General features: G+C 52.3%; 1 protein-coding gene across 5 annotated transcripts; it reads left to right on the top strand.

Annotated features, from left to right (window-relative positions):
• Nucleotides 1-26,437, top strand: DIXDC1 (DIX domain containing 1). Of its 5 annotated transcripts, none has more exons than XM_053996933.1 (20): nt 1-232; nt 9,275-9,404; nt 10,085-10,210; nt 11,058-11,298; nt 12,321-12,428; nt 16,899-17,011; nt 17,698-17,846; nt 18,776-18,865; nt 18,963-19,016; nt 19,438-19,488; nt 20,440-20,544; nt 20,986-21,039; nt 21,555-21,647; nt 21,725-21,796; nt 22,300-22,386; nt 22,528-22,689; nt 22,787-22,853; nt 23,842-23,950; nt 24,139-24,247; nt 25,091-26,437. In XM_053996933.1, exons 1-20 carry the CDS (start codon nt 173-175, stop codon nt 25,169-25,171), a joined length of 2,061 nt encoding a protein of 686 aa, XP_053852908.1. In that variant the 5' UTR covers nt 1-172; the 3' UTR covers nt 25,172-26,437. The 5 variants fall into 5 exon arrangements, with proteins under 5 accessions (XP_053852908.1, XP_053852912.1, XP_053852909.1 ...); XM_053996932.1 differs by lacking the exon at nt 1-232 and adding an exon at nt 9,017-9,178; XM_053996934.1 differs by lacking the exons at nt 1-232; nt 23,842-23,950; nt 24,139-24,247; nt 25,091-26,437 and adding exons at nt 9,010-9,178; nt 23,444-23,490.
• Nucleotides 26,438-26,964: the final 527 nt, after the last annotated feature.

Raw genomic sequence — 26,964 nt, 5'->3', positions numbered from 1 at the left:
GAGCGGCGCTCCGGCTCCGCTCTGCCCGGGCTGCACAGATGGGACGATGAGCGCCCTTCCCGATGAGCTCCCGGCCTTTGTGCTCGGGAGGAAGAGGAGGGAGAGGCGCCCCGAGGCGCCGGGAGCGCGGCCCCGCATCCCCTGAGCCGCTGCCGGCGGCTCGCCCGGGACGATGCTCGCCTGCCTGGCCAGGGGGAATCTGCTGGATATCCTTCAGGAGGGCTTCACCGAGGTAAAGCCACGTCCCCGAGCCCGGCCGGGAGGAAGGCAGAATGGTTTTGTGCAGAATTGTTGCGTTCGTGGGGCAGAAAAGCGGGGGGGAACAGCGAGGTTCCTCACCGGGGGGCTGCGCTTCGGCAGGAGTTGGGTGAGGAGTTCGTGGCCGGTGTTACAGGCGGGGTTTGTGCAGCCCGGGGGGGTTTGTGCTCTTCTCGCTGCTTTGCTGCTGTCCCGGCAAGATACAAACTGCGGGAGGCTGTGGGGCAGCGTTTGTTGTGTAAAATCGGCTTCTCTCCTGAGGGATGTGCCGTGTCTGCGTGCCTGGGGGCTGTAAATCTGCTTTATGGACTCGCATTTCTTGGAGCTGTTTTGGGGTCCCCTCTCCATCTTTTTCTGTAAGTTGAATCCCCAGGGGACTGAAATTCAAATGTAATTTTCCAAGTGTTCTTTATTTGCCTATTCTGCCAGGAGAGTAATGAATCGTAAAATAAGGACATGCACCAAGAAACTCCAGAGCTGGGAATCCTGCGGCTGTGTGGGGAGTGCAGTGGGACTTCCCTTTTTGGGGAGCACAAAAAAATGAGTTTTGTTGGGTATTTACACACAGTAATGCCCGGGCAGCTCATGCTGGAGCACGATCTGCTGTCTGTGAGCTGAAAAGGAGGAAAAACTGTGGGGGATTTGCTGGAACCACAGAGCTGCTGCTATTTTATCTCTCACTTTTTTTTTTGGGGGGGGGTTTATTCTTTCTTTGAGCGCAGAACTCAATTCTGCTCAGTGCCGGGTGTTTCCTCAGCCGTGCAGCGCCTGGGTGCTGAGCCCGTTATCCACAGAAAATGAACACTGGACATCCCTGCTGGGCTTCCCGGCCCCGCTCCCCTCCGGGAGAACAAACCGGGGGTGAAACCTGAGCCTGCCCCGGCTCCAGGGCGGCCCCAGGGCTCCTTGGATTGCCGGGCCGAGCTGGAATCGCTCCATCCCCTCCTCCTCCTCCTCCTCCTCACAGTGTCAGGCTCATTTTTAGCCAGCCAAGGTCTGGGTTTAGATCGAGCTCGTACTTCCTGTGCTCGGGGGCAGCACATCCTCCTCAGGCACAATTAGTAACTTATTTATTAATAACGTAATCGACGATGGGAGCAAACCCCAGGGGCGTTCAGTGCCTCGCCCTGGCTGGTTTGACCCACAGGCGGCTCAGCTGTGGAAGAAACTTCCCTCTCCCACCAGAAAAAATCGACTCTCGGGATCTCTGCCTCCTCACGCTCTGCAACAAAAGTAAAACTAAAATGGGTTTAGCAAGGGGAGGACCTGTGATTTGTGACCTGTGACCTGCCCGGGCATCACAGCCCGGGCACTGGAAGTGAGAGAGGAGCTCTGGCACTCCATTCGCACCAGCTCTGCGTCCTGCCCGTCTCTGTTTGCCCGTTTTCGTGTTTATTTACACAAAAATTAGCGTGGAATTGTGTCCCCATGCCGACGTGACAGTGCGGGGTGCTGACCAAACCCTGCACAGCCGAGAGCCTCCGGGGAAGTTCCTTTGTCCTCGTTCCTCCTTTTCCCTCTCCATCCCTTCTGTCTGAGGGCACCTCAGCAGCCCAATTATCCCCTAATTAGCGCTGGAGCGGGCAGCAGCGCTGTCCTCCTGCACAGCTCAGCTGCACTGCTGCTCTCTCCACCATGTGCGGAATCACATCCTGCTCAAGGCGCCCCGAAATTGCTGAATTGTCACTTCAGGCCGGTTTATTTCCCTTTTCCCCCTTCCCTTTCGGACTCAGAGCCCTCGTGGGCGCTGCCACCTGCAGACATCTGAAGCCGGGATGGTTTTGTTTGATGTCGAGATGCAGCCAAGTCCCCCCCGTGGGCATTAAAGCCCCTCATTAATGGCCTGTCCTGCCTCGAAGGTGTTTCCCTGCTGTTTGTGGCGACTTCTCCTGCTCCCGGGCAGATAAATAATTCAATCCCACAGCTGGGTGGTGCCCTGGGGATGCGTGGCTGCTAAAAGCAGGAGTTTATAATGAAAGGGAGCCACAGAGAGGGGGCTCATCTGCGCTGGCTCTGTCCATGTGGCCTCAGCCTGTTCCCTTTCCTCGGGGAAATGCAGTTTATTTATGTGCTGCCACTTCTGTCAGCTCTTGGGAACAGATGGGGCACAGAGAGATGTGTCACAAGTGGGCCTGGCAGCTCCAAGCTGCATCTTAACAATAACACACCTTCTCTTTTTTCGAGCTGGAGGATCATTTCCTGTGGCAAACTTAATTATATGGGGCTTCTTGTGTGCAGCGAGTCATTTAAAATAACTATTTTCTTCCTCCCAGCCGGATTATGTTGAGCAAACAATCCATTCCAGAGAGGACAGGGAGACTTTGAGGGCCCAAGCAGAGCTGTTTGGCAAGCAGGGCTGTGAAAAACACCAATCACTTGGTTCTGAAAATTTCAAAGCTTTATTAGTAATAAAGTAGTTATTAAAAAATAGTAATAAAATTAGAGTAATAAAATTCTGAACAATGAGGATCAGGACACTACGAGATAATAAAAAGCAAAGAATTTTGGACGTGTGGATGTTTTTGGGCACTGAGCTGCCAAAACCACGCCTTGTGAACAAAGGAACAACCCTGAAAAGTAACAGCTTGTTGTATATTTATATATCTTATACATGATGCAGAAATTCCTTGCAAATTAAGAATTTTTTTTTTGTTTTTGTTAACTTTTTTCTCCTAATTTTGGTGGTTCTATAAAGACAGAGAGGAGGTGGAAGAACATTTGTATTTTCTGATAAGGAGGCTGTAACTCTTTATGTGCCCTGTGGCCGTTATCTCTGTGTGAAGAGTTTTTTGTTTATCTTATCTTTTTTCTTGAACCAGTAAAAAAAAAATATTTTAGATTGTAGAGTTTCTATTTTAACATGATACTGTAACTTAAAACTATATTTAACACGCCACTTAAGAGAATTAACACAGCATAACTCTCTAATGTAACACATATAATATTCAATTTAATATTTGCAAAAAGCCAGTCAGGAAATATGCACTTTTCACAAGGGCCAAGTGAAATGCAGGGTTACCTGCCCACGAGGGGAAATCTCCCACGTTTCTGGCCCGGGAGCTGCCCCTGCCCAGCAGAAGTTGCTGCAGGGCTGTTCTGTCCCTCACCAGGGACTGAATATTTCCCCTGGGGAACTCCCCGGGGAATATTTCCCCTGGTTCTCAGCCGGGTGGGTAATTCCTGGATTTCCCACACCTACAACCCCTCTCCTTCACCCTTCGGAGGGGTGGAGGTGCCATCCTGCCCGTGAGGGGTGACTCCTCGCCCTGGGCAACGCCCTGGGCTTGATTTTGGGTTTATTTACTTGATTTTCTTTATTTACTTTGATTTTATTTATTTACTTTGGGGTTCTTTTCTGGCCGTGCGGCCCTGGCTCTGCTCGCCTCGGGCCCAGGTCCTGCTGTGTGACAAAAAGGTCTGTGCTGTGTGATCCCAGCACAAGGAGCTGGCACTCACCCTCTGCCGCCAGGGCTATTTATAGGATTAATAGGATTCACCATGGAGAGCTGTTTTGACTTCTGGCTCCCTCATCCTGCTCAGCCCCAGTGCTCCCGGGCAGTGAATCCTCCCTGGCCACACCGAGCTCCAGAGGTGCTGCTGGTTTGTCACCCCAGCTCTGTCCTGGGGCGAGGCTGGCAGCATCTCACACCTTCCCCACCCTGCTAAAGCCACGGGGTCCCTTTGAGCCTCGGCAGGGTGTCTGAGCTGCCTGCGCTGCCCTGAAAGTCCTCCAAGCCTCCAGCACAGCCAGCAAACACAGCTGGGGCTCCCCACAGCTGCATTTACCCCCAGATGTGCTTTAGCAGACCACCCCCTGCTCTGTTATCCGTTTTCCCCCAAACCCTGGTGCCTGGCCAGCACTGGGACTTCTCAGCAGGTATTTGCTGCTCTGTAGGATTAGGGCTGGAGCAGTTAGGACTCAATCCCTGCCTCGATGGCTAAGCCAGGCTGTCCCTTGGCAGGGTGTCTCTACAGAGCATTTGCACAGGAGCACTCGCAGATTTCTGCTTTTCAGACCATTTTCCCAGGAACATGAAGATTACTGCAGCTGCTTTAGGAAGAGGTCAAGGGGATGCCACACTCCCAGCAAGTCGTGGGCAGAGGGAATTCAAAACTCTGTGTCCTAAATGTGCCTTTAGAGCTTTCAACCTGGGCCAGGGAGCCTCCCTGGGTGTCCCTGCCCTCTGCAGAGTCCCTGCCTGCAGATTTTGGAGTCCTGAGGAGCTGAGGCTCCTCTCAGAGCTGCCTGTCCCTGCCTGGGGATGGAGGGGGGGTGCTGAAGGAGGAACAATGTTCCTTTTCCTCCCCAGAGGACACATCCAGGGGATGTGTCAGTGCAGCGTGCTTGCACAGACCTTGGGCTTTGCTTGTGTCCAGTGGAACCATCTGACAGCTCAGGGTGAATCATGTGCTCCAAAGTCCTCTTTGGACTCCTTTGCACTCAAAGCTCAGCTCTTTGCCAGTTTCTGCCTTTATTTTTTTGCCTGTGGCTGGCAGCTGAGCTCTGCCTGGGTGGGAAAAGGGCCTCAGGTACCTGCTGAGCATCATGTGAGAGGTGCTGCTGCTTCAGGATCTTACATTTGCATTATTAAGCCCTTTCACAGCACAAAATTAATGAAATGGCAACGTATTTAGGCACAGGTGGGAATGACTTCATCCTGCACTGGCAGCTGGATGACTCTGGAATGGGCCATGGCAGTCTTTGGCTTTACAAGAAGTGAAAATTAAAGAAATAATTTAGGGATGGAATTGGGCCTTGCTGCTTACACTTAAGCTCTTCCTCTTAATGGGTAAAGAAAGGACTGAGGAAAAGGTGGAAAACTCTGCAGTCAAAAATTCCATGTCCTGCTGGAGAGCTGGGCACTCTGGAAATCAACACCTGCTTTAAATTTGGAGTTGTACGAAGGAGAACTCCTGTGGGTGCTGTTGGTCATTCTGGCCTCACTCTGGTCATACCTGGGTGGTTTTCACTGTGGGATGCATCTCAATAAATTGAAAAACCCAAATCACATTCAAGCATCAATTTTGAGGGGGGAAAAAAAAATCTTTTGCTGGCTTTGACAGCAGAGGGAATAATATTCTTTTCTTGGGAGTTTGTGCTTTCTGCTTCTACAAAGGCCTCCTTGAACAACAACAAAAAATTAATCAGCAAGCTGGAGGAAGGCTGGGTGGAAAATTACAGTCCCCATCTAATTAAGGTAATGCCAGAAAGCTTAGAAATCATACAGGGCCTCAACCAGCACGTCCTGATGCAATTAGGCTGCTGCAGGCCTTTGGTTCAGGGCTCTGGGGGGGAGGAACAGTGAATTCCTTTCATCCTGGGAGCACCAGGGCTCTTCTTGCTGACCTCGTCAGAGCTGGGGCTTGGGCAGTGGCCACAAGTGTGCAACAAAGGGAAATGGGTGTAAAGAGCCTCAGAAACCTCATCCTGGCAGGATGATTGTCTGAATCCAGTGGTAAGGATGGATTCAAACTCAAATTAATACAGAGAAGGGATCTGTTTCTAGAAGGAAACAGGGTCACAGGATCTACTGGAAGATGAGAGTGAGCATGGCAGGCCCTCCTTGCTAGAAACTTGATTTTGTCCATTTGTTCAACACCGAAATGTGCAATATTTTAATCCCAGAGAGGTAAAAATGAACCTCATATATCCCAACCTGCAATTTGCCCGTGGAACTCTGTTGGGATGTTCTATAGACCCTAACACCTCGCTTTAAACATCTTCTCCTGCCCTGCAAAGTCTTCCAGAGGAAGACAAAAACAGCCCCCAAAGCTCTGCCTGGAGCAAGCTGGGCTCCAGCTCCCTTCAGGCACAGCTGCTGCTCTTCCCCGTGGCAAGGTACAGGTAAAAGGGGCTTTTTTTGGAACACAAAGCTGTGCTAATGTAAACAGGATTAAGCTTAGCTCCAGCATAATCCTAAATAATGTGTGTTCTGTATGGTAAACCCCACACCAGGCTGGTTTTCCTCTGAAAAATTCTGAGTTCCGAAGAAGTGCTGGTGAGGAGCTGAGCAGCCTGAAAATTCCAAGGCTGGGCTCCAACCAAAGTGCAGGGGAAGCAGGAACGCTTGAGGAGTGTCATGCCCGTTCCCAGACCTTTTTTTGGGGGGAATTTTGTTGGCTAAAAGGAGCTGAGAGCTGTGTGAGAGTGGGTGTTGGGATGCCTGCAGCCCCAAATGGGGATGGAACCCGTGGGTTTGGGGCACTCCTGTGGGCAATGCAGGCTCAGGAGCGTTCTGGTGTGGTGGGATGGGCTGGGAAGGGCTGCTGCTCCCAGGGCAGGACACATCCCAGCAAATCTTTGTCCTCCCTGTGCTGGAAGTTGATTCCTGGAGTATTTCCCAGGGTAGGTGGCAGGAATGATGCCCACCCAAGCAGCAAACCACGTTGCTGTGATAATATTTAGGGCTGTGTTGATGTAGCTGCCTTGGGGCTTGAAACAAAAGGAATCCTGAGGAGGTGAAACAAAAAATCTTTCAGTTTTTTTGGAAGCCTGAATCTGTGGATTTAGAGGTGGAAATCTGAGCAGTGAGGGCTGGTGGCCGTGTTGAAGGTGAAGGGCTGAAGGTGCAGCCCACAATGTCCTTTGTTATTCCCCAGCTGATGGAGAAGTGAAGCGTTTTGGACTCTCCAGCTTCAAAAACTGCCCTTGGGGTTTCTGCTGAGCAGCTCCTGGGCTTTGTCCCTTCATGCATTTCACAGCACTTGGCCATTTTTAGGTCACTTAACTTTTATTTCTGATAAATTTCCTTGGGAAGGTCAGTCACATGCTCCCCTCAGCTGCCAGCAGCGACAGCTCCCTCCCTGGATTTTTGGGTTCTGCAGCAATCCAAGACTCTTGCTGAAGTCACTCCGTCTGCCAGATTTTTGGGTACAAAGTTAGGAAATGCTCTTCAGTCCAACTGTCTGAACGTCTGCAGGAAAATCTTATGTTTAATGGAAAAAACCCCAAAACCAGCCAACCAAGTCTGTTAATGAAGTGTAAGTCTGCAGAATTACAGCAGCCATGGGAGTGAAACGACTTTGTCCTGGTGACATCCCAATTCCACTGCCTCAGAAGCCTCCTTTGAATACTCGTTGTTTAAAATGTAACTGCTCTGGGATTTAGGGATGGCTTTTTTTATGTTTTACTAATAATAACAGTGACAACCTCCTCCTGCTTTTAAGAGATAGAGACTAAAGTCTTGCCAAAAATTCTTTTTTGTGAATGCACGAGGAATGTTCTGAGAGGAGGAACAGAAAACAAACTGCTTGGTGAAAGGGTTTTTCTTCTAAATGAGACAGAAGTGGAAGAGCCACAGAGACTCCCCCAAAAAACTGCAGATTTTGGGGACACAGGATTTTTTGGGGGACACTGCAGATTTAAACAGGACACAGGAGGGGCTGTGTCCTTGGGGAATCAGTGCCAGTTCCTAAAATGATTAGAAAAAGTACAAAATAAAGACTTGTGGGGCTGGGCATTGCTGCCACTACAGCAGAAGGAGCTGCAGAGCCCTCCCCAGGGCTGCTCCAGCAGAGATGGATCAGCTCTGACATTTCTGCTCCCTTTTCTCCCAGAGCCACCAGGGCAGCCCCTGAGCCCCTCTGAGCTCCCCAGCCTCTGCTGAGTGAGCAGAGCTGCCTCACACAGGTCCGGGCACCTTTCTGAACCAGCAGACCGAGCCATGAGTGATTCAAGCTGGATTTCCTATGTCAGGGTAATTAAGAGCGAGGCTGTGACCAGATTGTGACTTTGATGGGCTGTAAAAGCATCAGCTCTGCCTGGCACTGCTGAGATCATATGGAATGGGGGCTTAAAACCTGCTGCATGGGCACAATAACGGGAAGCTTAGTGAAAAGGGAGGTAATCCCATCAATGGATCAGTTTGTTTACCCTCCATGTCCCACTGCAGCCCTGCCCGAGGGGATTGCAGCCTTTGCAGCAGCCCTGGAAGGGTTACAGAGAGAGGGTGGAAAGGGAAAGGTCACGGGGGTCTGCTCTCTGCCTTTGGGTCATTTGTGCCAGATGGGTCCTCAGGGTGACCAGGAACCTGAGTTTGAGTTTCCCTGGTCTGAGTTTGAGTTTCCCTGGTCTGAGTTTGAGTTTCCCTGGTCTCTCACACTGACCAGAACCTGAATTTAAGTTTCCTTGGTCTCTCACACTGACCAGAACCTGAGTTTGAATTTCCCTGGTCTCTCACACTGACCAGAACCTGAATTTAAGTTTCCTTGGTCTCTCACACTGACCAGAACCTGAGTTTGAGTTTTCCTGGTCTCTCACACTGACCAGAACCTGAGTTTGAGTTTTCCTGGTCTCTCACACTGACCAGAACCTGAATTTCAGTTTCCCTGGTCTGAGTTTGAGTTTCCCTGGTCTCTCACACTGACCAGAACCTGAGTTTGAGTTTCCTTGGTCTCTCAGACTGACCAGAACCTGAGTTTGAGTTTCCCTGGTCTGAGTTTGAGTTTCCCTGGTCTCTCCCACACACAGCATCCCTCCTGAGCTGCTGGCCAGGCCCTGCTCCCGGCTCCCAGGGCCCAAGGCAGCTTCCCTGCGTGCAGGAATAGAAACTGGGCCACTGGAAGTGCTGAGGCAGCTCCCAGGACGTGGAGGGGCTGTACAAGTGTTCCAAACGAGCCACGCTGGGAGTGTTACACTGGGAGGCTCTTGTCTCTTCCAGGAAACCTCCCCTGCTTGTCCTGGAATTGTTCAGTGGGCAATAACTCAGGGTTCCCTGCTCCTGCACTCTGGGTTTCTGCTCTGGGGGTGGGACACAGCGTGAGCAAAGCCAGGAGGTGACAGTGCTGCTGTGGCTCCGGTGCAGATGAAATGAAAAGCTCTCAGGCCAGCTGTGCCCAGCTCAGGAGTCCTGTCCTGCTCCCTCCTCCCACCCTGGCTGAGCTGCCCCGCAGCAGGCAGGGATGGCAGCCAGGCTCTGGGGTGAGACCTCTGCTGCTCATTTCCCAGGGCGGACGACCGAGATCTGCGAAGATCAGAGAGGAAAGTGCAATGCAAACGTTTTGCTTTCTGTTCCAGCAACAGCTGCAGGCCTATGTGGCCTGGGTGAATTCCCAGCTGAAGAAGAAGCCGGCGGTGAGGCCAGTGCAGGACCTGAGGCAGGACCTGCGGGATGGGGTCACTCTTGCCCTGCTCATCGAGATTGTAGGTCAGTGCTGCCATCTGGCCCTGTTTTTCCCCCTCAGCTCTGGCTGCCTTGGCTCTGGCATCTGTCGGGCAGATGTTGCTGGGGGGCGGCAGAGCTGGCGGGGAAGGCAAACAATCATAAATCAGATCATAAATGCAATTCTATTACAGCCCTTATGGTTCAGAGGCAGTTAGAGCAGATGGGGAAAGCTGGCAGGGGCACTGGGAACTCCCACATGGAGGTGGGGGGTGTTTTTTGGGAGGAGTGACCGGTTCACTGGTGTCATTGGGCAGGGGGACAGGGAACGGGGGTGCAGGGAGTTCATTGTCCTCGCTGCTCCTTCCTCCTCACACTCACCCCTGCCCCAGTGGGGGACAGTTCTCCGAACTCCTCCCATGTGGGTCTGTCCCACCTGCTTCAGTTCTTCACCAGGTCAGCCCTTTCCATGGAGCTCAGTCCTTTGGGAAGAGGCAGCTCCAGTGTGGGTCCCTGAGGGGGCCACAAATCCTGCCAGAACCCTGCTCCAGCCCCCCAAAACCTTGCCATCATCCCAAAACAGCCCCAAACCCAGTTACTCCTGGTGCTGGTTCCAGTTTAGCAGGAGCAGCACCCAGACATGAGATCAGAGCAGTGCCAGCGATCCCCCTGGCAGTCCCCAGAGGTTCAGCTTCCCTCTGACAAAGCTTTTTCACTCCCTTCAGCTGGTGAGAAGCTGAGTGGCATCGAGCTCAACCCCAGCAGCCAGCAGGAGATGAGGGAAAATGTGGAGAAAGTCTTACAGTTCGTGGCATCGAGAAAGATCCGCATGCACCAGACGTCAGCTAAAGGTGCGTGGCCCTGGGGGGGGATTTTAGCTCCTGAAATCCTGTTTGTGCCTTTGTTTTCTATCAAACAGGTAATTTATGAGTAAATGTGTCAGTTTGTGGGGGAGTTGAGAGTTTTTGCCCCCTCTGGTTTAGAGAAGGTTTTGGGGTTGAAAGATGGGCAATGCAGAGAAAAAACAAAAGTGACTTTTTTTCCTGCTGCTGAGCACTGAGAGGCCCAGGTAGTGGTGTAATGAAAAATACAGGCTTGGAATCTTTCACCAAAAGGACACATAAACCTGCTAGAGTGAAAGGAGACATGGAAAAAATATTTGTGGTTCACTGGAAGCCATGGGCTGGAAACAGAGAGGAGACACAACGCACAGTCACATGTCTGTGGCGTGGCTTAGTCAGGACTTTGAGCAGCTCTGACTAAATTGTTTTGGGAAATCTTGGTCTGGAAGAGTGGCTGATCTTTGCCATGACATCAGTGTGCTGGAAAATGCAGTGTGATATCACTGAATATGATTAATTTACATTTGCAGGGTGCTGCAAACAGTTGATGGCACACCACTGGAAAAATGCATCGCTGTTCTGCTTTTTGTGTTTTAAAAAAGGGAATTCTCTGCTAATAAAGTCGGTGACAGTCCTCAGTAACTGCTCTGCTCTGGAGTGAGCCCTCAGTAATTATGTGTTCAGTAATTAACTGCTGGAAATGGCCGTAAAGGGAGGCTCAGGGCTGTGCTGTGGAGGTGGCAGGCACTTTGCTGGGCTGGAACAGCCCTGCTGGCTTTAATTATCTTCATCTCGTTGGGCAGCCGCAGCTCTGCCGGCACTCCACGTTAACCACCCAAACATTTGCATTTTGCAGATATCGTCGAGGGGAACTTGAAATCCACCATGAGGCTGATCCTGGCCTTGGCTGCTCACTTCAAACCAGGCTCTGGCAGAGCTGGCACCCCTGGCTCGGGGGGCAGGAGCTGGGCAGCACCGCCGGGCAGCCTCCGGCCGCGCTCGGCCGCCGCCGTGGCCCAAGGGGCAGTGGCCGCGCTGGCCGATGTCCGGCAGGACGTCCAGCAGTCCGGCCGGGACGTGTTCAGGCACAGACAGAGGTGAGGGGCTCTTCCCTGCTTACGCCAGCCTGGGCTGGGTTGAAATTCAAAAGAAAATGAAAATAAACGCACCTTTGTCTGATTTGTTGCTGGCGGGAGGAAGCTGCTGTTGTGCAAAACACCTGAAAGTGCCCTCGCAGAGGGGACACTGAGCTGGCTCTGCTGCCAGCCCAGGTTCCTCTCAGGTTTTACAGCAAAACAGCAGCTGGGTCTCTCTTTATCTCCCTGGAGCAGAACAGGGAGCTACAGCCCAGGCAGAGGGAGCTGTGCTGCCTCCTTCTCCCCACGCTGCCCTTGGTGCTGTCTCCTTGGAGATGTTCTCATGCCACGCGAAACACCAGTCAGGTTTTCACCCCGGAGATCTGGAGCTTCATTTCCGGAGCTGAGGATGTTGTACAAGTCCTTTCTGGCCCCTCCATTGCTCATCCCACTGCTCCAGGCGGCTGCTGAGTCCTGGGGATGCTGAAAATCCACATGCACACGGGGAATAATTCTGAAAATCCCATTTGCCCCTTGCCAGAGGTGCTGCGTGGCTGGCAGTAACAATAATAGCAATGACATTTAGCTGGGAGCCAGGTGCTGGGGCTGTGCAGGGTTTCATTTACACGGCTGAAGGTCATTTGCCCATTTGATACTGGCTCAAGGGAGCACCCCTGAAGCAGTCTGGAAAGGAGGCTGAAATGGTAACTTGCGTTGAAAAATGAAATGTTAAAGGTTTCCCTTGCAAAGGCCTTGGAGTTCTTCAGCAAAGCCAGTCCTTGTGATGCTGCCTCGCTTTCCCAGAGCTTTTGGAGTTTTGTGGTCACAGAATTAGGGATGAGTTTCAAGCAACAAGGCCTGTTTGCCTGTTTTCCCTTAACACCAAGAAGATGGGCATCCCTGATAGGAAAACTGGCATTTTTCCGGCTGTCTCCTCTTCCTTACCTCCTTTTCCTCAGCTCTCCTCCCCTCCTTTCTGGAGAGAGAAGAATTCCAGCAGCACTCAGGTGAGGCTCCCCTCATTTTGTGCTTGTCACCCCCAGGAACAGCAGCATGGACGAGGAGATTGAGAATCCCTGCTGGAGCGTGCGGGCCCTGGTGCAGCAGTACGAGGGCCAGCAGAACGTGCCACTGGAGTCCCACCCTTCCAGGTGAGGAATTCTATTGCCAAGACGTGTCCTCTGCCTGACATTCCCTAAAGTGCCTGTTCTCCTCACCAAAATCCGCTCAGTTCTGATGGAAAAGGGCATCCCTGGCTGGTCTGGAGGGTGAAACCTCAGGAATCAACGTGAAGCAGTTTTCTGTGAGAAAATGCAGCCAAAAAAAGGGGCTTTTGAAGAAAAATTACTGCAGTGAGGGAGCTGATCCAGCATGGAGAGCTCCGTAGTAAAGGGAAGCCGCTCCTCCCTTTTCCCCCAGAGAACCAAAAACTACTCGGAAGAGCAAGAACTGTGTTACTGAACGACTGGAGCTCCCTCTGGAAGTGGTGCTGTGCTCCAGTTAATCTCATCTGGAGCAGATCCGAGGGCAGGGCTGCACGTGGCGAGCTGCAGCTCTTTGCTTCAGGGTCTCCCGTTGCCACTGAAAGCCCCACCTCTGATTTTCCGTGTCCTTCCCCTGCCCGGGCTGCTCCCCGAGTGCCTCCCTCCCGTTTGTGTGGGAGTGAGGAGCTCATTTGCCAAGGACAGATTGCCACTGACAGCCTCTCAGCAGGCAGGACGTTTCCCCAGCGTTTCTCAGGCCAATTTTTACGCTCCACAGCACCAATAATTCTCTGTGTACCTGCAAATTGACGTTGCTTTGCCCAACAGAGGAGAAAAACACAAGAGTTTGTGTTTATCCCCCAATTCTGCTGCGTGTCATTGAGAGAGTGTTTATAAATAGGCTTCGGGAGGAGTGTGGGGCTCCCAGGGAGGCAGTGCTGGAGCAGTGCCTCCACATGATGTCAGCAGTGTGCTTTTGAGGCCGGCCTGCCAGGGGGGATGTAAAAATCCTGCTCTTGGCAGCGGCGTTTTGTGGATAATGCCACAGGACCTTGGCACTGGCTCTTGAACTCAGGAGCGCCACGTTCTGCTGCCTGCTCTCACCCCTCAGTTTAAGGGAGATGGAATATTTGATGTATTCTTCTACCCTGTCAGGTGGCTGCTGTTTCCTCCTGTTTTGGTATTTTGGTGGTAAACACAAATCTCTCTGCGCATCCTGCCTCTCTGTTTTATTTTTCCCCATAATGCCATGAACTCTCTGCCCGCAATGCAATGGTGATGTTATTGCTGATCGGGCAGAACACAGCGAGAATCTTTCCAAAAGTGATCAAAAACTGGCAGAATTCTTCCCCTCCAGCTGCTGGGGGTGTCTCTGCTGACACAATTCTGCACCATGAAAACAAGACGCTTTCCCTTTCCTCGCGGGGAGGAGTGTGCTTAGCTCAGTTAGGAGAACTGGCTGGGAGAAACGAGATTTTTTTTTTTAATTGCTGAGAGACATTTTTGAGTGCAGCGACCCCCCTCCAGCCAGCCCTGCTGCTGAGGTGTCCCAGGGCAGCATCCCTGGCTCCTTCCCTGCTCCGAGCTCTCCCAGTTCCCAGGGACGGTAGCGCCAACGAGCGCAGGCTGCCGAAAAGATTCATGGAAAAATTTGCCAAAAATCAGATGATTCCCAGGCTGCCGAGCCCCTCACCCATCCCTCTCCCTTTCCCCTCCCCTTCCAGCAGCATTCCCTCCCCCACCCCTGAGCCAGGCATCTCGGAGAAAGGCTGTGCCTGCACAGCCCGTGTGACAGCAGGAGGGAGAGGGAGCCGTGCCTGGGGCTGGGGAGAGCCAGGGCAGAGCCCGCATCCCCCTGGAAGCCGGGAGAGCAGCCTGGGAAGAGCCTGCATCCCTCTGGAAGGTGGGAGAGCAGCCTGGGCAGAGCCCGCATCCCCCTGGAAGCCGGGAGAGCAGCCTGGGCAGAGCCTGCATCCCTCTGGAAGGTGGGAGAGCAGCCTGGGCAGAGCCCGCATCCCCCTGGAAGCCGGGAGAGCAGCCTGGGCAGAGCCTCCATCCCTCTGGAAGCCGGGAGAGCAGCCTGGGCAGAGCCTCCATCCCCCCGGCAGCGCAGGGACCCCGCGCCGGCAGCGGCTCCTTCCTTCCCCCGGCGGCTCCTCGGATGCTCGGCAGCACAAGGAGGGCGGGATGGGATGAGAAACACCCGCGGCAAGCCCGGAGCCTGGCGATGAAAACAACCGGCTGTGCAGCTGACCGAAATGCAGCAGCAGGAGACGAATAACCTGCGAGGGAAAGCAGCGGGAGCCAAAGGCAGGCTGCAGAATTCCCCGGCTCCGGAATCAAACCCGTTGGCGGGGGCTGCGGATTTGCCTCTGAGCCGGCGGAGCCCCCGAGTTGGTTAATTTGTGTGCGTGTGTGTGTGTTGTTTCTGCTGGGAATCTTCTCGGCGCTCCGGCTGGCAAAGCTTCCCCCAGGAGTTTGGCAGGAGCTGGGCGTGTGAAGAAGGGAAGGAGGCATGAGCGGAGCCGGGATCCTGCGGATTCTGTGAGGCCACAGGTTCAAGTGGGATCATGGGAGGGAAGCAGGTCAAATGGTGAGCGACCGTGTCCATTGTCCTCGGGAGCAGCAGGGATGGGGTGTTCGTTAAAATTCGGGGCATTCAGGGGTTCGTTGCCCTGAAGCCTCGGCCGTGCTGGCGGATCTGGGGCTCGGGGGAGGCAGGATGTGGGTTAAGGAACCAAGCGGTGAAAGGAATAAAGTGGAGCAGTTTGCATCATAAATCTCTCTTGGAAAGCTTTCATTTCCCAGCCCTCGTTCCTGCATGCTTTAACAGGGAATTGTTCTGCACTTTTAAAGGCATTGCATCAGCGGGTGTTTCATAGTCTGATGGCCCGGACTGATACAGAGCCTGGGCAAGTGTTTCCAGCATTAATTGGATGATGCAGAAAGCAACCTGACCTGTGCTGCTGCTCCAGCTGCCTCTGGCTCTGCCACTGTTTGCAGCGTCTGGGAGGTGGTTATGGATGCTGGCTGAACCCAGTGGCCTTTTGAAATAGGAAAACTGCCTGGAAAGGGTCTGGGCATGTGGGAATGCCTCAGGAAATGTAAAGCTGTCTGTGCTGTGGGGACCTATCCCCCACCTGTGGTGCCTTTCATTGGCTTTGGGCTGCAGATCCAGTGCTGGGAGAAGCGGATTTGGAATGTTATTTCTGGGCTCATATCCTTGTTTTTCATCCTGCTCATCCTTTTCGCTTCCCCTGTCTCACCACCTTCTCTCCCATCTGTGCCTGGTGGTGTTTTTCTGGGACAGCTTTTGCACGGATGAGAACCAGCAGTGCCTCGGGGTGAGGGCAGCTTCAGAGCATCAGCTGAGAATGGGAAGGAGGGAATTCTGAGATCTGTTCCTAGAAGGAAGCGAAATCCCTCCTGGAGCTGCTGGCCATGTCAGACCAGCTGGGCTTCCTGCTGGCATCTGTGTTGTGTGAAAGTTTCATCCTTTCTTCTGACCCTTCTTACATAATGCAATCCCAGCAGAACTGCCAAATCAAGTAATAAAGAACATTTTAAAAAACCCCAAAAGCCATAATTTTATGCCATGGCCCCATTCAGCGATGAGCAGGAGCAGAGGCTGGTTACAAATTTGATATTAAAAATATGTCTAATGAGGGACTGCTGTGATGGATTTGGAATTCCTGGAGGTAAATCCTGGAGCAAAGCCAGGTGGCTGGGAGCCCTTGAAGCATCATGGACACACCTGAAAGGACAGGTGCTGTCCCTGTGGGACATTTCTATTGGACAATGATTATTCTTTCACTTGAACACGGGGGAAGTCTGGACCACAAAAAACTGCACTCAGGTCTGTAATTTGAATGAGGAGAGGCTCGTCCTGGCCGTGGGAGTGGGGCAGGCAGGAGCAGCAAGTCATTTCCATCTCTATTGCAGGGCTTTTCCCATTCTGTGGGAGCTGTGGGAGTCGGAGCAGCAGTGCTGGGAAGATGCAGGGAGGGAGCTGCTGAAGCCTCTTCTTTTTCTAAACCTATTATATTATTTCCACACTGTTTTTCTTTTTGTTCCCTGCCCTTTGTTTCTGTGTTGGGGGAGAATGAAAAATTAACTCCTGCTCACACTTGCAAGGATTAATTCCTGCGACTTTCGGGGTACATTGAATGGGTCAGTGAGCTTCAGCCACCTTTTGATGTTGTCTGGGAGATGCACTCGGGAAGAATCTCTGAGAAAAGGATTGCTTGACCCTCCCAGTCAGCTGAGATGGCTCCTGTGAAAATATGTGGGCAAGTCCAAGAAGTTTTAATCAAAGAACATGAGTGAGTGGAGTCTGACTCTCAAATGTATTGGGATTTAAAGCTGAAATTATTCATCTGAAAGCTCTGGAGCGAGAGATGGGGCCAGGGTGGCTTTTTGTCCAGCATAAGGCTGGCAGTAAATTACTCCTGAGTGTGGTCCTACCCCTGTGTGAGAGTCTGAATTCAAAAAATTACATGTCCAGGCTGGGTTGTTGAAGGTTTCTCTGGGATGCAGATAATTCTTAGATAAAAGTGAATATAGAGAAATGCTTGTTCAAAATTAGTGCTGATCAACATCATCTTCATCTAAAAAAGCTGTTCCTGCCTTGCTCTGCAGCCTGACTTCACCCAGCCCTGTCCACAGTGCAAAGAGTGAGTCCACTGTAGCCCCCTCGGAGGAGAAGGAGAGACTTGTGATCCTCCAGACTGAAGAAACAGAGCCTAAAACAGGTAAAACCCTGGGACTGTTCTGTGTGACGAAAGCTGGACAGCTCCCCAGGGACTGGAATGCTTTACTGCTGCCTCCAGGCTGTCCTTGGGCCACTGAGGGATGCTCTGCAAAGCCCACAGGTGCTTTTCCCCCTCTGTCACACACACCGTCCCCGGTGCTGTGCTTGGAGATCTCCCTGAAGCCGGTGGGAAGTTACCTGGGATAAAGTGTGTGTAGGAAAGGCTGGGAATGAGGCACAAATCCTTGGGGTCAGATGAGCTGCCACAGCTTGGCACTGGGGAGTGGAGCAGGGCCCTCCTGGGCTGCCAGGAGCACATGCAGCTGTGGTTACTGGACACGAAATGAGCACACAGAAGCTTGGTAAGAGAGAAAAAGACCCAGTTTTATTCAAACATCTGGTGTTTATAGAACTCCAAAGGTGACCGTGGATTGGAGGATGGAATTGCCACCTCTCCAACCACACTGGTCCAAAGATCAATCCGTCATTTCTCTCCACACACAGAGAAATAATGTAAACTATTCTATTTGTACATGAAATTGTGTGGGAACTCTGACTCTCAAAGATGTAAACATGATCAGAAGGCTGAAGGAGTTTTATGAGAACTTTAAAACTTTCAAAAGAACTAGAAAAGAAAACTTAACACTTTCAAAAATCAGGGCAACATGCAGCTCCTCTCTCTTGCAGAAGAGGCCGACTCTCACTTCCAGCCCGAGTGGCAGGCAGGGAGCTCCGGGTCCCACTTGGAGAACTCATGGGAGGAGCAGCTCCTGGAACAGCAGGACCACCTGGAAAAGGAAATGGAGGAGGCGAAAAAGATGATTTCGGGTTTGCAGGTGAGAGATTTCTCTTCTCAGAGAGTGCTCCCTTCCAGGGTCACCCAGCCCTGCGTCAGTCATTCCATGAGCTTGGCTGAACCTTCATATTTGGCACATTCTCCCCACAACTGTTAATTTGTGGGACCTTTCCCTCGCTTGCCCTGCCTGCCCCTCAGCCCCGTGTGTGTTTGGCTGTGCCTGGGGAACCCTTGATCCATATGGTGAAGGCACTGAAGTCTCTCAGGAACATCCCTTTCTGTTTGTGCTGGGAACCACAGTGGCTTTGAATTGTAAATATTTATGTGGCAGTAAACAAAGCAGAGATTGTGTGAGGAGCACAGGCAGCTGGGCGGGCACTTGCCCCGGGGACAATGGGCAGGACACAAAAGAGTCACCAAAAAAAAAAAAAAAATTCCTTGGTTCACTGGTAAAACCCGTGCATTTTGTGCCCACTGGGAGCAGGGACAGGAGGGACTGGCACTGCTGTCCCCTCATCCCCTGGGAGTGGGGGGAGGCAGCTGATGTGGCCAGCCAGGAAATTGGATTTGATTAATCGATTTTGCTCCTCTTACTCAATAATTGAGAAGCTCCAGATTGTGACAGTTTGGTTGAAATATTGGGGATCTGATGCACACACACCCTATAAGGTGCTAAAGCTGAGATTTCACTCCCTGGAAATCTGAGTTGTCCTTGTTTGGTTCTTTCTGTGGGGAAGGGCACGAGCTGACAGATCCCTGGGAGAGCTTTGTCAGGGGATAAATCTTCTCGTTCATTCCTGAAGAAAACCCCTCATTTTTGAGGGGAATAAATCAGCAAAAATGGGAAATGAAGCTGGTTAGGGACTGTTGATAGGAGTGACTGCTGGCCAGAGCTGCAGCTCACCTATTTCCCTTTGAAATCTCTGAAAAGGACTTTTTTTTTTTTTCTTTTTCCCTTTATCTCCCCAGGCTTTGTTGCTCAATGGGTCTCTACCTGAGGATGAGCAGGAAGGGTCCTTTGAACTTTCTGAGCGTGGAGCCTGCCCTGAGGAGCAGCTGGTGAGAACACCCCTGGACCCAAATTTCCCTGCTGCAGCTGCCTTTTGCCCTGCCCTGCCCCTGCTGCACAATAACAACGCTGATATTTTGCACTCAGATCATCATCCGAAGCCGTCTGGACCAGAGTGTGGAAGAAAATCAAGATCTGAAGGTCAGAGGGTGACACATGGAGGGGGAAGAGAGGTTTTGCAGATTGCTCTACTTGATTTTTTTAGGGGAAAACACGGTGGGGATGAGGCAGGGTGGGCAACGTGATGGATGAAATGGGGAATATTCTGTGAGGGCTCCAACTCTGGAGGCTTGGGACCAGTTCTGATGCTGGCAGAAGTGTTTGATGTTGGCCTGAAGGAGAGATTTGGGTGACTGGGCAATCATTATTTTCCTCAGGACTTTAATAACAGAGCTTAAGAGCTCAGCTCTTTGTCATGTTTGTAACTCAGTAAAATTTCTCAGGCTCTTGGATCTGTGGGGAAAGGTGGGATGTGCTTCCTCCTGCAGCAGAAAACACCAGCTCTGGTTGGTTCTGAAGGGCTGACAAAGTGCTGTTTAACCACACTGTGTTGCATTTGCAGAAGGAGCTGCTGAAATACAAACAAGAAGCTCGGAACCTCCAGGGAATAAAGGTGAGGAAAGGGACATTTCATCAAAAATAAACAGTGGTGCTTTAGGTGAGTAGGGCCAGCAGCAACCACACACCTCTGAGGAATCTCAGATTGTGGAAGGAGGAGTACTGGGGGCTTGGAGGTGGGGGGGGTCCTGTGGTTTATTTCTGAATTTTTAGGCAGGTGTAAGGAGCTGGGTTTCCAGTTTTCTGCTCTGTCTGTGAGACTGTGGTCAAGTATTGCCCTTTTTCTTTCTTTCCCCCTGTTTCTCCTAAACAAAAAGAGGCATAAATTGGTTGGCTGGCTCTTTTATTCCCTCCTCTCTCTTGGAGTACACACCCAGAAGCATTGGCCCAGTGAACTCATTCCTGCCAGCACAGGAAAAAGAGCCTGGGGTGTCCCTGTCCTGCCCAGAAACGGCTCCGTTTGTGCCTCTGGAGTGGTGAGCACTGCCAATCTCCTCCTGACAGAGGTATTTTTAGAGCTGCCTGTCAGAAGGGAGCAAACAGCAGTAGCTGTCCAAGGTGGAGCTCTGGGTGAGTGAAAGGTGCAGAATTAGTGCTGACTTTGGCCTCTCCAGAGAGGATTGCACTGCACAACTGGGTCACACTCAGGGCTTAAGGCTCCTTGTGTCCTGGGCTGATCTTGGCCTCTCTGTGCCCTCTGGATGAGTGGCTGGAGCAGGAGCTGCAGGGCTGAATGCCCTCCAGAGCTGCTCCCGTCCACCAGAGCCACTGTTCATCACTTCTGGAGCAGGAAATTTAGGCTGAAGCAGAGAAATCCCTCTGTGCTGGTGGCCAAAACGCTGGCAGGGAAATCAGTTTTGGGTAAGGGAGAGGCAGGAGGGCTGAGAGCCCTCTGGGGGCCCTGGCAGCTCCTCAGCCCCGAGTGGCCACCGTGTGTTCTGGCCACGGAGCCCCAGGGAAGGGGCCCTGCCCTCGCTGCCCTCCTGCAGAAATCACCTCTCCCCAGGACGCTCTGCAGCAGAGGCTGCTCCAGCAGGATGCCTCAGTCCTGCAGCTCAAGCAGGAGCTGCTGAGAGCCAACATGGACAAGGAGGAGCTGCACAACCAGAACGTGAGTCACTGCTGCTGCTGCTGCTGAGGTCATTTTGGTGGGGGGTTGGTGGCCCCGGGGGTGGCTGCAGCAGAGATTTTGGGGTCGTGGGATAGTGAAGAAGCAGCCAGAGGTCTCAGCACAGCACAGGCTGCTCACAGCCTGCTGGCCAGCTGTGAGGCTGGAGATTCCTGACCTTCACTCCCACTTCCTGTCCTCCAGGACCTGCAGCTGGGACAGGGAGGGGCTTTCCCTGATGCTTTCAGTGCTGTTGCATTTGTCCCTCCTCGCTCCCTGGCTTAGCAGGTGCCACCTGCCCTGTGCAGGTCTCTGTCCAAAGGTTGCCACCCTAAACAGCAGCTCCCTTGATCTCTGTAGGTTTCTGCTCGCCCTTTAGCACAAGGGGCAGAGGTTTTCACTCGCTGGGGATATCTGCCTCACAGCTGGGTGTTATTCCTGCAGGTTGACCTCCAGAGGAAGGTTGAAGAGAGAAACCGGCTCCTGGCAGAGTACAAAGTAATGGAACCTCTTCCACGGGGGTCTGGGTGGTTCTTCAGGTCTGGGAATGGGGTTGCTCTTTCCCTGGCACTTGGACAGCCCCAGGAAGGAGCTGTGGGAGCCACGGGTGTTTGCAGTGAGGTGGAGGGATCAGAAGTTCTTTGCATTCCCCTTACAGTTTCTTGCAGATCTCTTATTGTCGTGGTTTTTGGTGGTGGCTGCTGAGTGTCCAACACTTGTGCAGATGAGGGTGGGTGACCTGTTTGTCCTCTGATCCCTCGGGTATCTGTGTTCTCTGGGACAGCTGTGTGACCTCAGCAGCGGATCTTTGGCCAAGGGGACTTTGGGCAATAAAAACCTCATTGATCTTGTCAAAAAAAAAAAAAAAAGCTCTGACACTCAGCTCTAACATCTGCAAAGCACACCGTGTGCAAGTCACCTGATCCTGGCAGATGACACGACTTTCCCTGCCACGGGAAGATGACTGAGCCTCCCTCCCTGCCCTGCTGATTCCCTGGGTCCCTGTGTTGCAGAAGGAGCTGTGCCAGAAGGATCGGCACTTGCAGCAGCACCAGACCAAGCTGGATGAGATGCTCAGGCAGCTTTCCGAGGCCAGCTACCAGCAGGTAGGGAGAGCTGGGCTGCACTGGGAGCTGCTCTGGCCGGCCCAGTTGGAGGTGACTGCTCTGCTGCCCCTCCACAGGTGGACTTGGAGCGGGAGCTGGAGCACAAGGAGGCCCTGCTGGCTCACTGCATGAAGAGAGAAGCTGAGGAGGTACGGGAGCCTTGCTCCACACCTGGGGTGGTGTTTGCCCAGCACCCTGCAGGCACCTGTCTCCAGAAACCCTCCCCTTCATCCCAGAGAGCTCTGGCTCTGCCTTCTCCCTGTCAGAGCCCTGACCAAGGCAGGCAAAGCCCCCAAAGCCCCCAGCACTGAGCACTCTGGCTCAGCCTCTTGGCTCAGAATCCTCAGAGATGAAAGCCAGAGCCTTTCTCAGCTTCCAGCTTCACCTCTGACCCTGACAATGGTTAGACCACTGCTCAATTTACTTCCTCCTTTTCCTGCTGACCCTGGTATTGAGTCTTTCCACGTTTATGTGAGGAATCAGGTCTGTGCTGTGACCAGGAGCTCCCTGCACACTTTAGGGAGTGTCTTTATCTGGGAGAAGATGGGAGTTTTATCACAGATGTGGAAAACTCTCGTTCCCTCTCATTTTGAAGTCCATAAATGGGAATTTTTGGGAAGCTTCTGACACTCACACATCTTCCCCTGCCCAGGTGATGGCTTACAGCAGTCACAGTGCCCAGAGCAATGGCTTTCTCCAGCCAGCAGCAAAAGGAGCTGCTCCCACAGCCCACCGAGGGGTAAGTGCACCTGAGGGGTGCATTCCCAACCAGATGTCCTGGAACTCTTTTATTTCATTAAGAGAGCTCTCCCCTTTGCTGGGGAGAGGAAGCTGGGGAGGCAGCAGCCTGGGCTGGTCTCAGCTGTGCTGTTTTGGGCAGACCAGTGACCTGCAGCTGGTCCGGGACGCCCTGCGCAGCCTCAGGAACAGCTTCAGTGGCCACGACCCGCAGCACCACACCATCGACAGCCTGGAGCAGGGCATCTCCAGCCTCATGGAGCGCCTGCACCGCATGGAGACGCAGAAGAGGCAGGAGAGGAGGGTAAAGGCTCCCCGGGACACTCCTGCCCCTCACTCGCCACCCAGAGGGCTCTGGCCGGGAGGTGACACTTTGTCCTTGTTTTGGCTTTGCGCCCCAGGTGCGGGGGAAATCACCAGCAAGCAGGGCAAGCAACGAGTGCAGAGACTCCTGGCCTCCCAAATCCAGTAAGTGCCTTGCAGATCCTGCCCTCCCGCAGCCAAATTCACTGCCCAGGTGTAGAATCCCTTCGGGAATCTGCCCCCTCCAGGATCCTCCCTGCATCAGAGCTGCCTGCGAAGGGAAGGGACACACGTTTATGGCTGGTTTTCTGTAAAGCACCATCACAGCGCTGGGCCGAGCCTCTTGGGCAGTGCTGCAGCACAAATTACCGTGGCAATCGCCGGGAAAAGGGATGTCATCCCAGCTTTCCTGCTGCTGTGCACCATCTAGTGGGGACAGAGGAGCGTTCCCTGCTCCCCGCTCAGTGTTTACTGCCTTTCATAGCCGCAGAACGGCGCAGCCTTTTTAAACACCACGTGTTTTGCATGTGTCCAGAGTATTTTCTGCTTAAAAGGAGCCTTAAAACTGTGCAGTTCAGTTCCTCTGTTTCAGCTCTTGGGGGGAAGCAGGAAACAAGGCAGGAGCTGGGGAGAGAAACACAAATGGGCAAATTAAAAAATCCACGCACCACCATCCATCCCGGCCAGCTGGAACGGGAAGATGGGGAGGGATAATGATGATAAGGGATGATAATCAGCGAGTTGCTGCCTTGCAGAGCTGCCTCACTCTCAGAGTAAAGCAGAGTAAAGGCGAGTAAAGGCGAGGCTTTGCACTTAATGGCTTTTCCAGAGCACTGCACTTCATTTGTGTCAGATTTAGAAGGGAAATGTCACTGATTATTCAGTCACTAATGACCTGCCCACCGAAGCCAAGAGCTGTACTTTCCTTAGACTTAGACTTTCTGCTTAAAAGGAGCCTTAAAACTGTGCAGTTCAGTTCCTCTGTTTCAGCTCCTGGGGGGAAGCAGGAAACAAGGCAGGAGCTGGGGAGAGAAATACAAATGGGCAAATTAAAAAATCCACGCACCACCATCCACCCTGGCCAGCTGGAACGGGAAGGTGGGGAGGGATAATGATGATAAGGGATGATAATCAGCGAGTTGCTGCCTTGCAGAGCTGCCTCACTCTCAGAGCACGCCCGTGATGAGCACCAGTGCCTGCACCAAAGTGTTGTACTTCACCGACCGCTCCCTCACCCCCTTCATGGTCAGCATACCAAAGAGGTGAGCCCGGGCCTTCCTAACCCTCCTGTGCCCCTAAAACCAGCACTCTGATTTTCTGGGAATGCTCCCAGCCAGCACAGGTTTGCTGTGCCTTAACTGGATTTCATGCTGTTGGCTGGGGAAAATGATCTGCAGTAGTCCCTGAGCTTTGTTGTTGTATTTTGTGTTTGCATTTATTTCCCTTGCAGGTTAGGGGAAGTGACTCTGAAGGATTTCAAGGCAGCCATCGATCGGGAAGGAACCCATCGGTACCACTTCAAAGCCCTGGACCCAGAGTTTGGCACAGTGAAGGAGGAGGTAAAAGTGGGACTGAGCTTTGGGATCAGTGTCACCACACAGCCCTGGGGACCATGGTCACCTCACTTTTCAACTAATGAAATAGTGGATGTTTCCCCCAAACAAAACTGTCTGCTTTCCCAGCTGCGGGTTAAGCTCCTGTTGTGCTAAAATATTTTCATCCTCAGCAAAAGCAATTCCATGGATGTGGTTGTGACTGCCTGGGAGCTGCAGAGCCCCTTGGGCAAAGCCAGCCTGTGACACAGCCCAGGGGACACAGCAAAAATCTAGGCTGCAGGTTCTATAAACCCTACTGCAATGGGAGAGCCTGTATTAAAAAGGCAATATTTTCCTTTCTTCTGAGGGTTTTTTCAGAGAGAACTCTGTGTGTGTGGCATCATTTTCCTTTGTGTGCTGCAGTGCAGCCCTGTTCGTGCTCAGCCTGGTGTGGGTATGGATTGGATTCATCTCAGGTTATTGGGACAGTTCTTGCTTCACAAATTGATTAGGGCAAGGGCAAAGGGTCACCCTCTCTGGGGACAGGCAGCAGCAGCAGCTGGAGGTCGTGGTCTGACTCAGAAAAGGCGTGATTCCTGTCTTTAGTTTACCTTTAATGTCAAAAAAAAAAAAAAAAAAAAGCTGATAATAATCCTGATATTCATTGGTTAGTGAGGCCTGGTCTGTTATTTACCTAAATTGTGAAAACTCATACCTCAGCCATCATTCCTATGTGTTCCCTGGATTATTTTGGGAAATCTGAGCTGGGATTTGACTTCATGCCCCTGACGCCGCTCACACTGCAGACCCCTGGGTCCAGACCCCAGACATGACTGAAATACTTTATTTATTTATTTTTTATGGTAGGTGTTCCATGATGACGACATCATTCCTGGCTGGGAGGGGAAAATCGTGGCCTGGGTGGAAGAAGACCACGGGGAGAATTAATGGAGCTTTCAAGCTCTGTTTCTATGGAAACCTGTGACTGTCTGCAGAGCTCAGAGAGTGACCAAGGAGCCCAAGTGCTGGGAGGAGACCAATTCGAGCTGCCAAAAAAGAGCCTCTGTGCCAGGCACGGGTGGTGCAGGCTGTGTGCATGGACAGCTGGCACCTGACTGCCCGTGCCCGAGGGCAGCTGCTGTCCTGAGGCTGCAGGGACTGGTCTGTGGGGCAGAAACGCCCGGCTTGGCCCTGCCAGCAAAACCCTGGAGGCCTTAAGGATGCTTTTTCCCCCTTCTCCTCCATCCCTGCACTGTGTGCTGCAGGCTCAGCTGGGCATCTCCTGTGCTGGTGTCACAGAAAACTGCACTGATGGCGAAAATGTGAAGCTTTGCCTTCATGGAGAAGAGGTTGCTGGATTGTGAGAGCTGACGTTGGACCAGCTGCTGTCCTGCAGGAGCAGAGTGACTCTGTGGGCACTGCAGGCTGACAGGACCTGTTCTGGGTGGGGGGAGAGTCCTCTGGAGGGTTGATGCACGGTCTGAAGCAAAGCTCAGCAACCCGGCCAAGCTCCCTTTCTCCCAGACTCAGGCTCCCATTTCCCAGCCCTGCTTTCCCCACTTTCCGAAGCTGCTCCCATTTCCGAGGCCCTCGGGGTTTGCTCTGCAGCTGTGGGGATCTGCGGGATCTTAGTGCTTGTTTTGTTGCTGCACGATTTCATGGGTGGGGGAGCTGGAATCAGCGGCCTCCTGAGGTCCTTGCACCCCCTGTCCTTGCTGAGCCTCTGTCCCTGCGCTCCTGCCCTCTCTGCTGTCACCTCCTGTGCACAGGCATCCTCTGCTGCTGTCCCCCCACTGCCAGGGCCACCAAGCACTTACCCACACCAGTTCCTTGCCACGCCGAGCCCTGAAGGATCAGGAAAGAACTGCTGGGCAAAGAACAAGCTCCAAAATCCCCCAGGGGTGGGTTTTTTTCCCCCTTTGGTTTTGTGGTTTTGTTTTTTCTACGTCGCCCGTGGGCTTGGGAGGTCAGATGGGCTCTGCTCCTTCCCAGCTCCTGTGGGCCTTCCATGGACTGTCTGTGTGTGCTGTGCATGAGGCTGGGAGAGGGGGCAACCTGGTTTTACTGTTTTATATTAACATGTCCTTTTGTAAACCCGTTCTTGAAATTATTTTGTACCGATTCACATTTGTCTGAGGACTGTGGATATTTTTATACTAGTGCAAGTGCTCTCTGTATATTTCTGCACGCATTATACTGTGTTTTACTCCTTTCCTGCTGGATGCTGAGATGTTTTGTATCATCTTCTGTCGACACAACACTGGCCTTGTAATTTTATCTTACTATGGAAATCCAACTGGTTGATACTGGGTTTTTACATCAGGGCTCCTACGTGGTTTTGTGCCACATTGGCACAACACAAGCTGCCTCCTGTTCTGGACAATTTGTGCGACTTTCTGCTTTCAGACAGCGGGAGAAAAGTTCATCAATGAGCAGGTTAATTAATGGGGGAAATACATCCCTTTTGGAAAAGAAACAGCGATTTTCTTTCTCCCCTGGACATAATTTCTCTGTTGCATGGTCTCTAGTGAAGAGGGCATGGGCTTGTGATACTGAGATTAATTGTATTTGAATTGCAAACCTCTCACCAGTGTTTCATTCTTTGGGTTTTACTCATGGGTTTTATTTCAGCAACAGCCACGCACCCAAGCTGGAGTTTCATGGAGCAAATTAGGAAGCTTTTCAAGGTCTGTTGTTGGCCAGCTTCATGTCCTTCTCTGCTACCCAGAGGAGCAGCTTGC

The sequence above is a fragment of the Vidua macroura genome, chromosome 22 (genome assembly GCF_024509145.1).
Source record: "Vidua macroura isolate BioBank_ID:100142 chromosome 22, ASM2450914v1, whole genome shotgun sequence".
In the NCBI taxonomy this organism is placed as follows: Eukaryota; Metazoa; Chordata; class Aves; order Passeriformes; family Viduidae; genus Vidua; species Vidua macroura.
Note: the sequence above shows the minus strand (reverse complement) of the source record. Positions and strands in the feature narration are given on the sequence as shown.

Coding starts and splice junctions, on each gene's coding strand:
- DIXDC1 (XM_053996932.1), top strand. CDS start 9,068: ATGAAAAGCTCTCAGGCCAGCTGTGCCCAGCTCAGGAGTCCTGTCCTG. Junction 21,648..21,724: donor CCGAGGCCAGCTACCAGCAG/GTAGGGAGAGCT, acceptor GCCCCTCCACAG/GTGGACTTGGAGCGGGAGCT. Junction 22,854..23,841: donor CTCCTGGCCTCCCAAATCCA/GTAAGTGCCTTG, acceptor GCTGCCTTGCAG/AGCTGCCTCACTCTCAGAGC.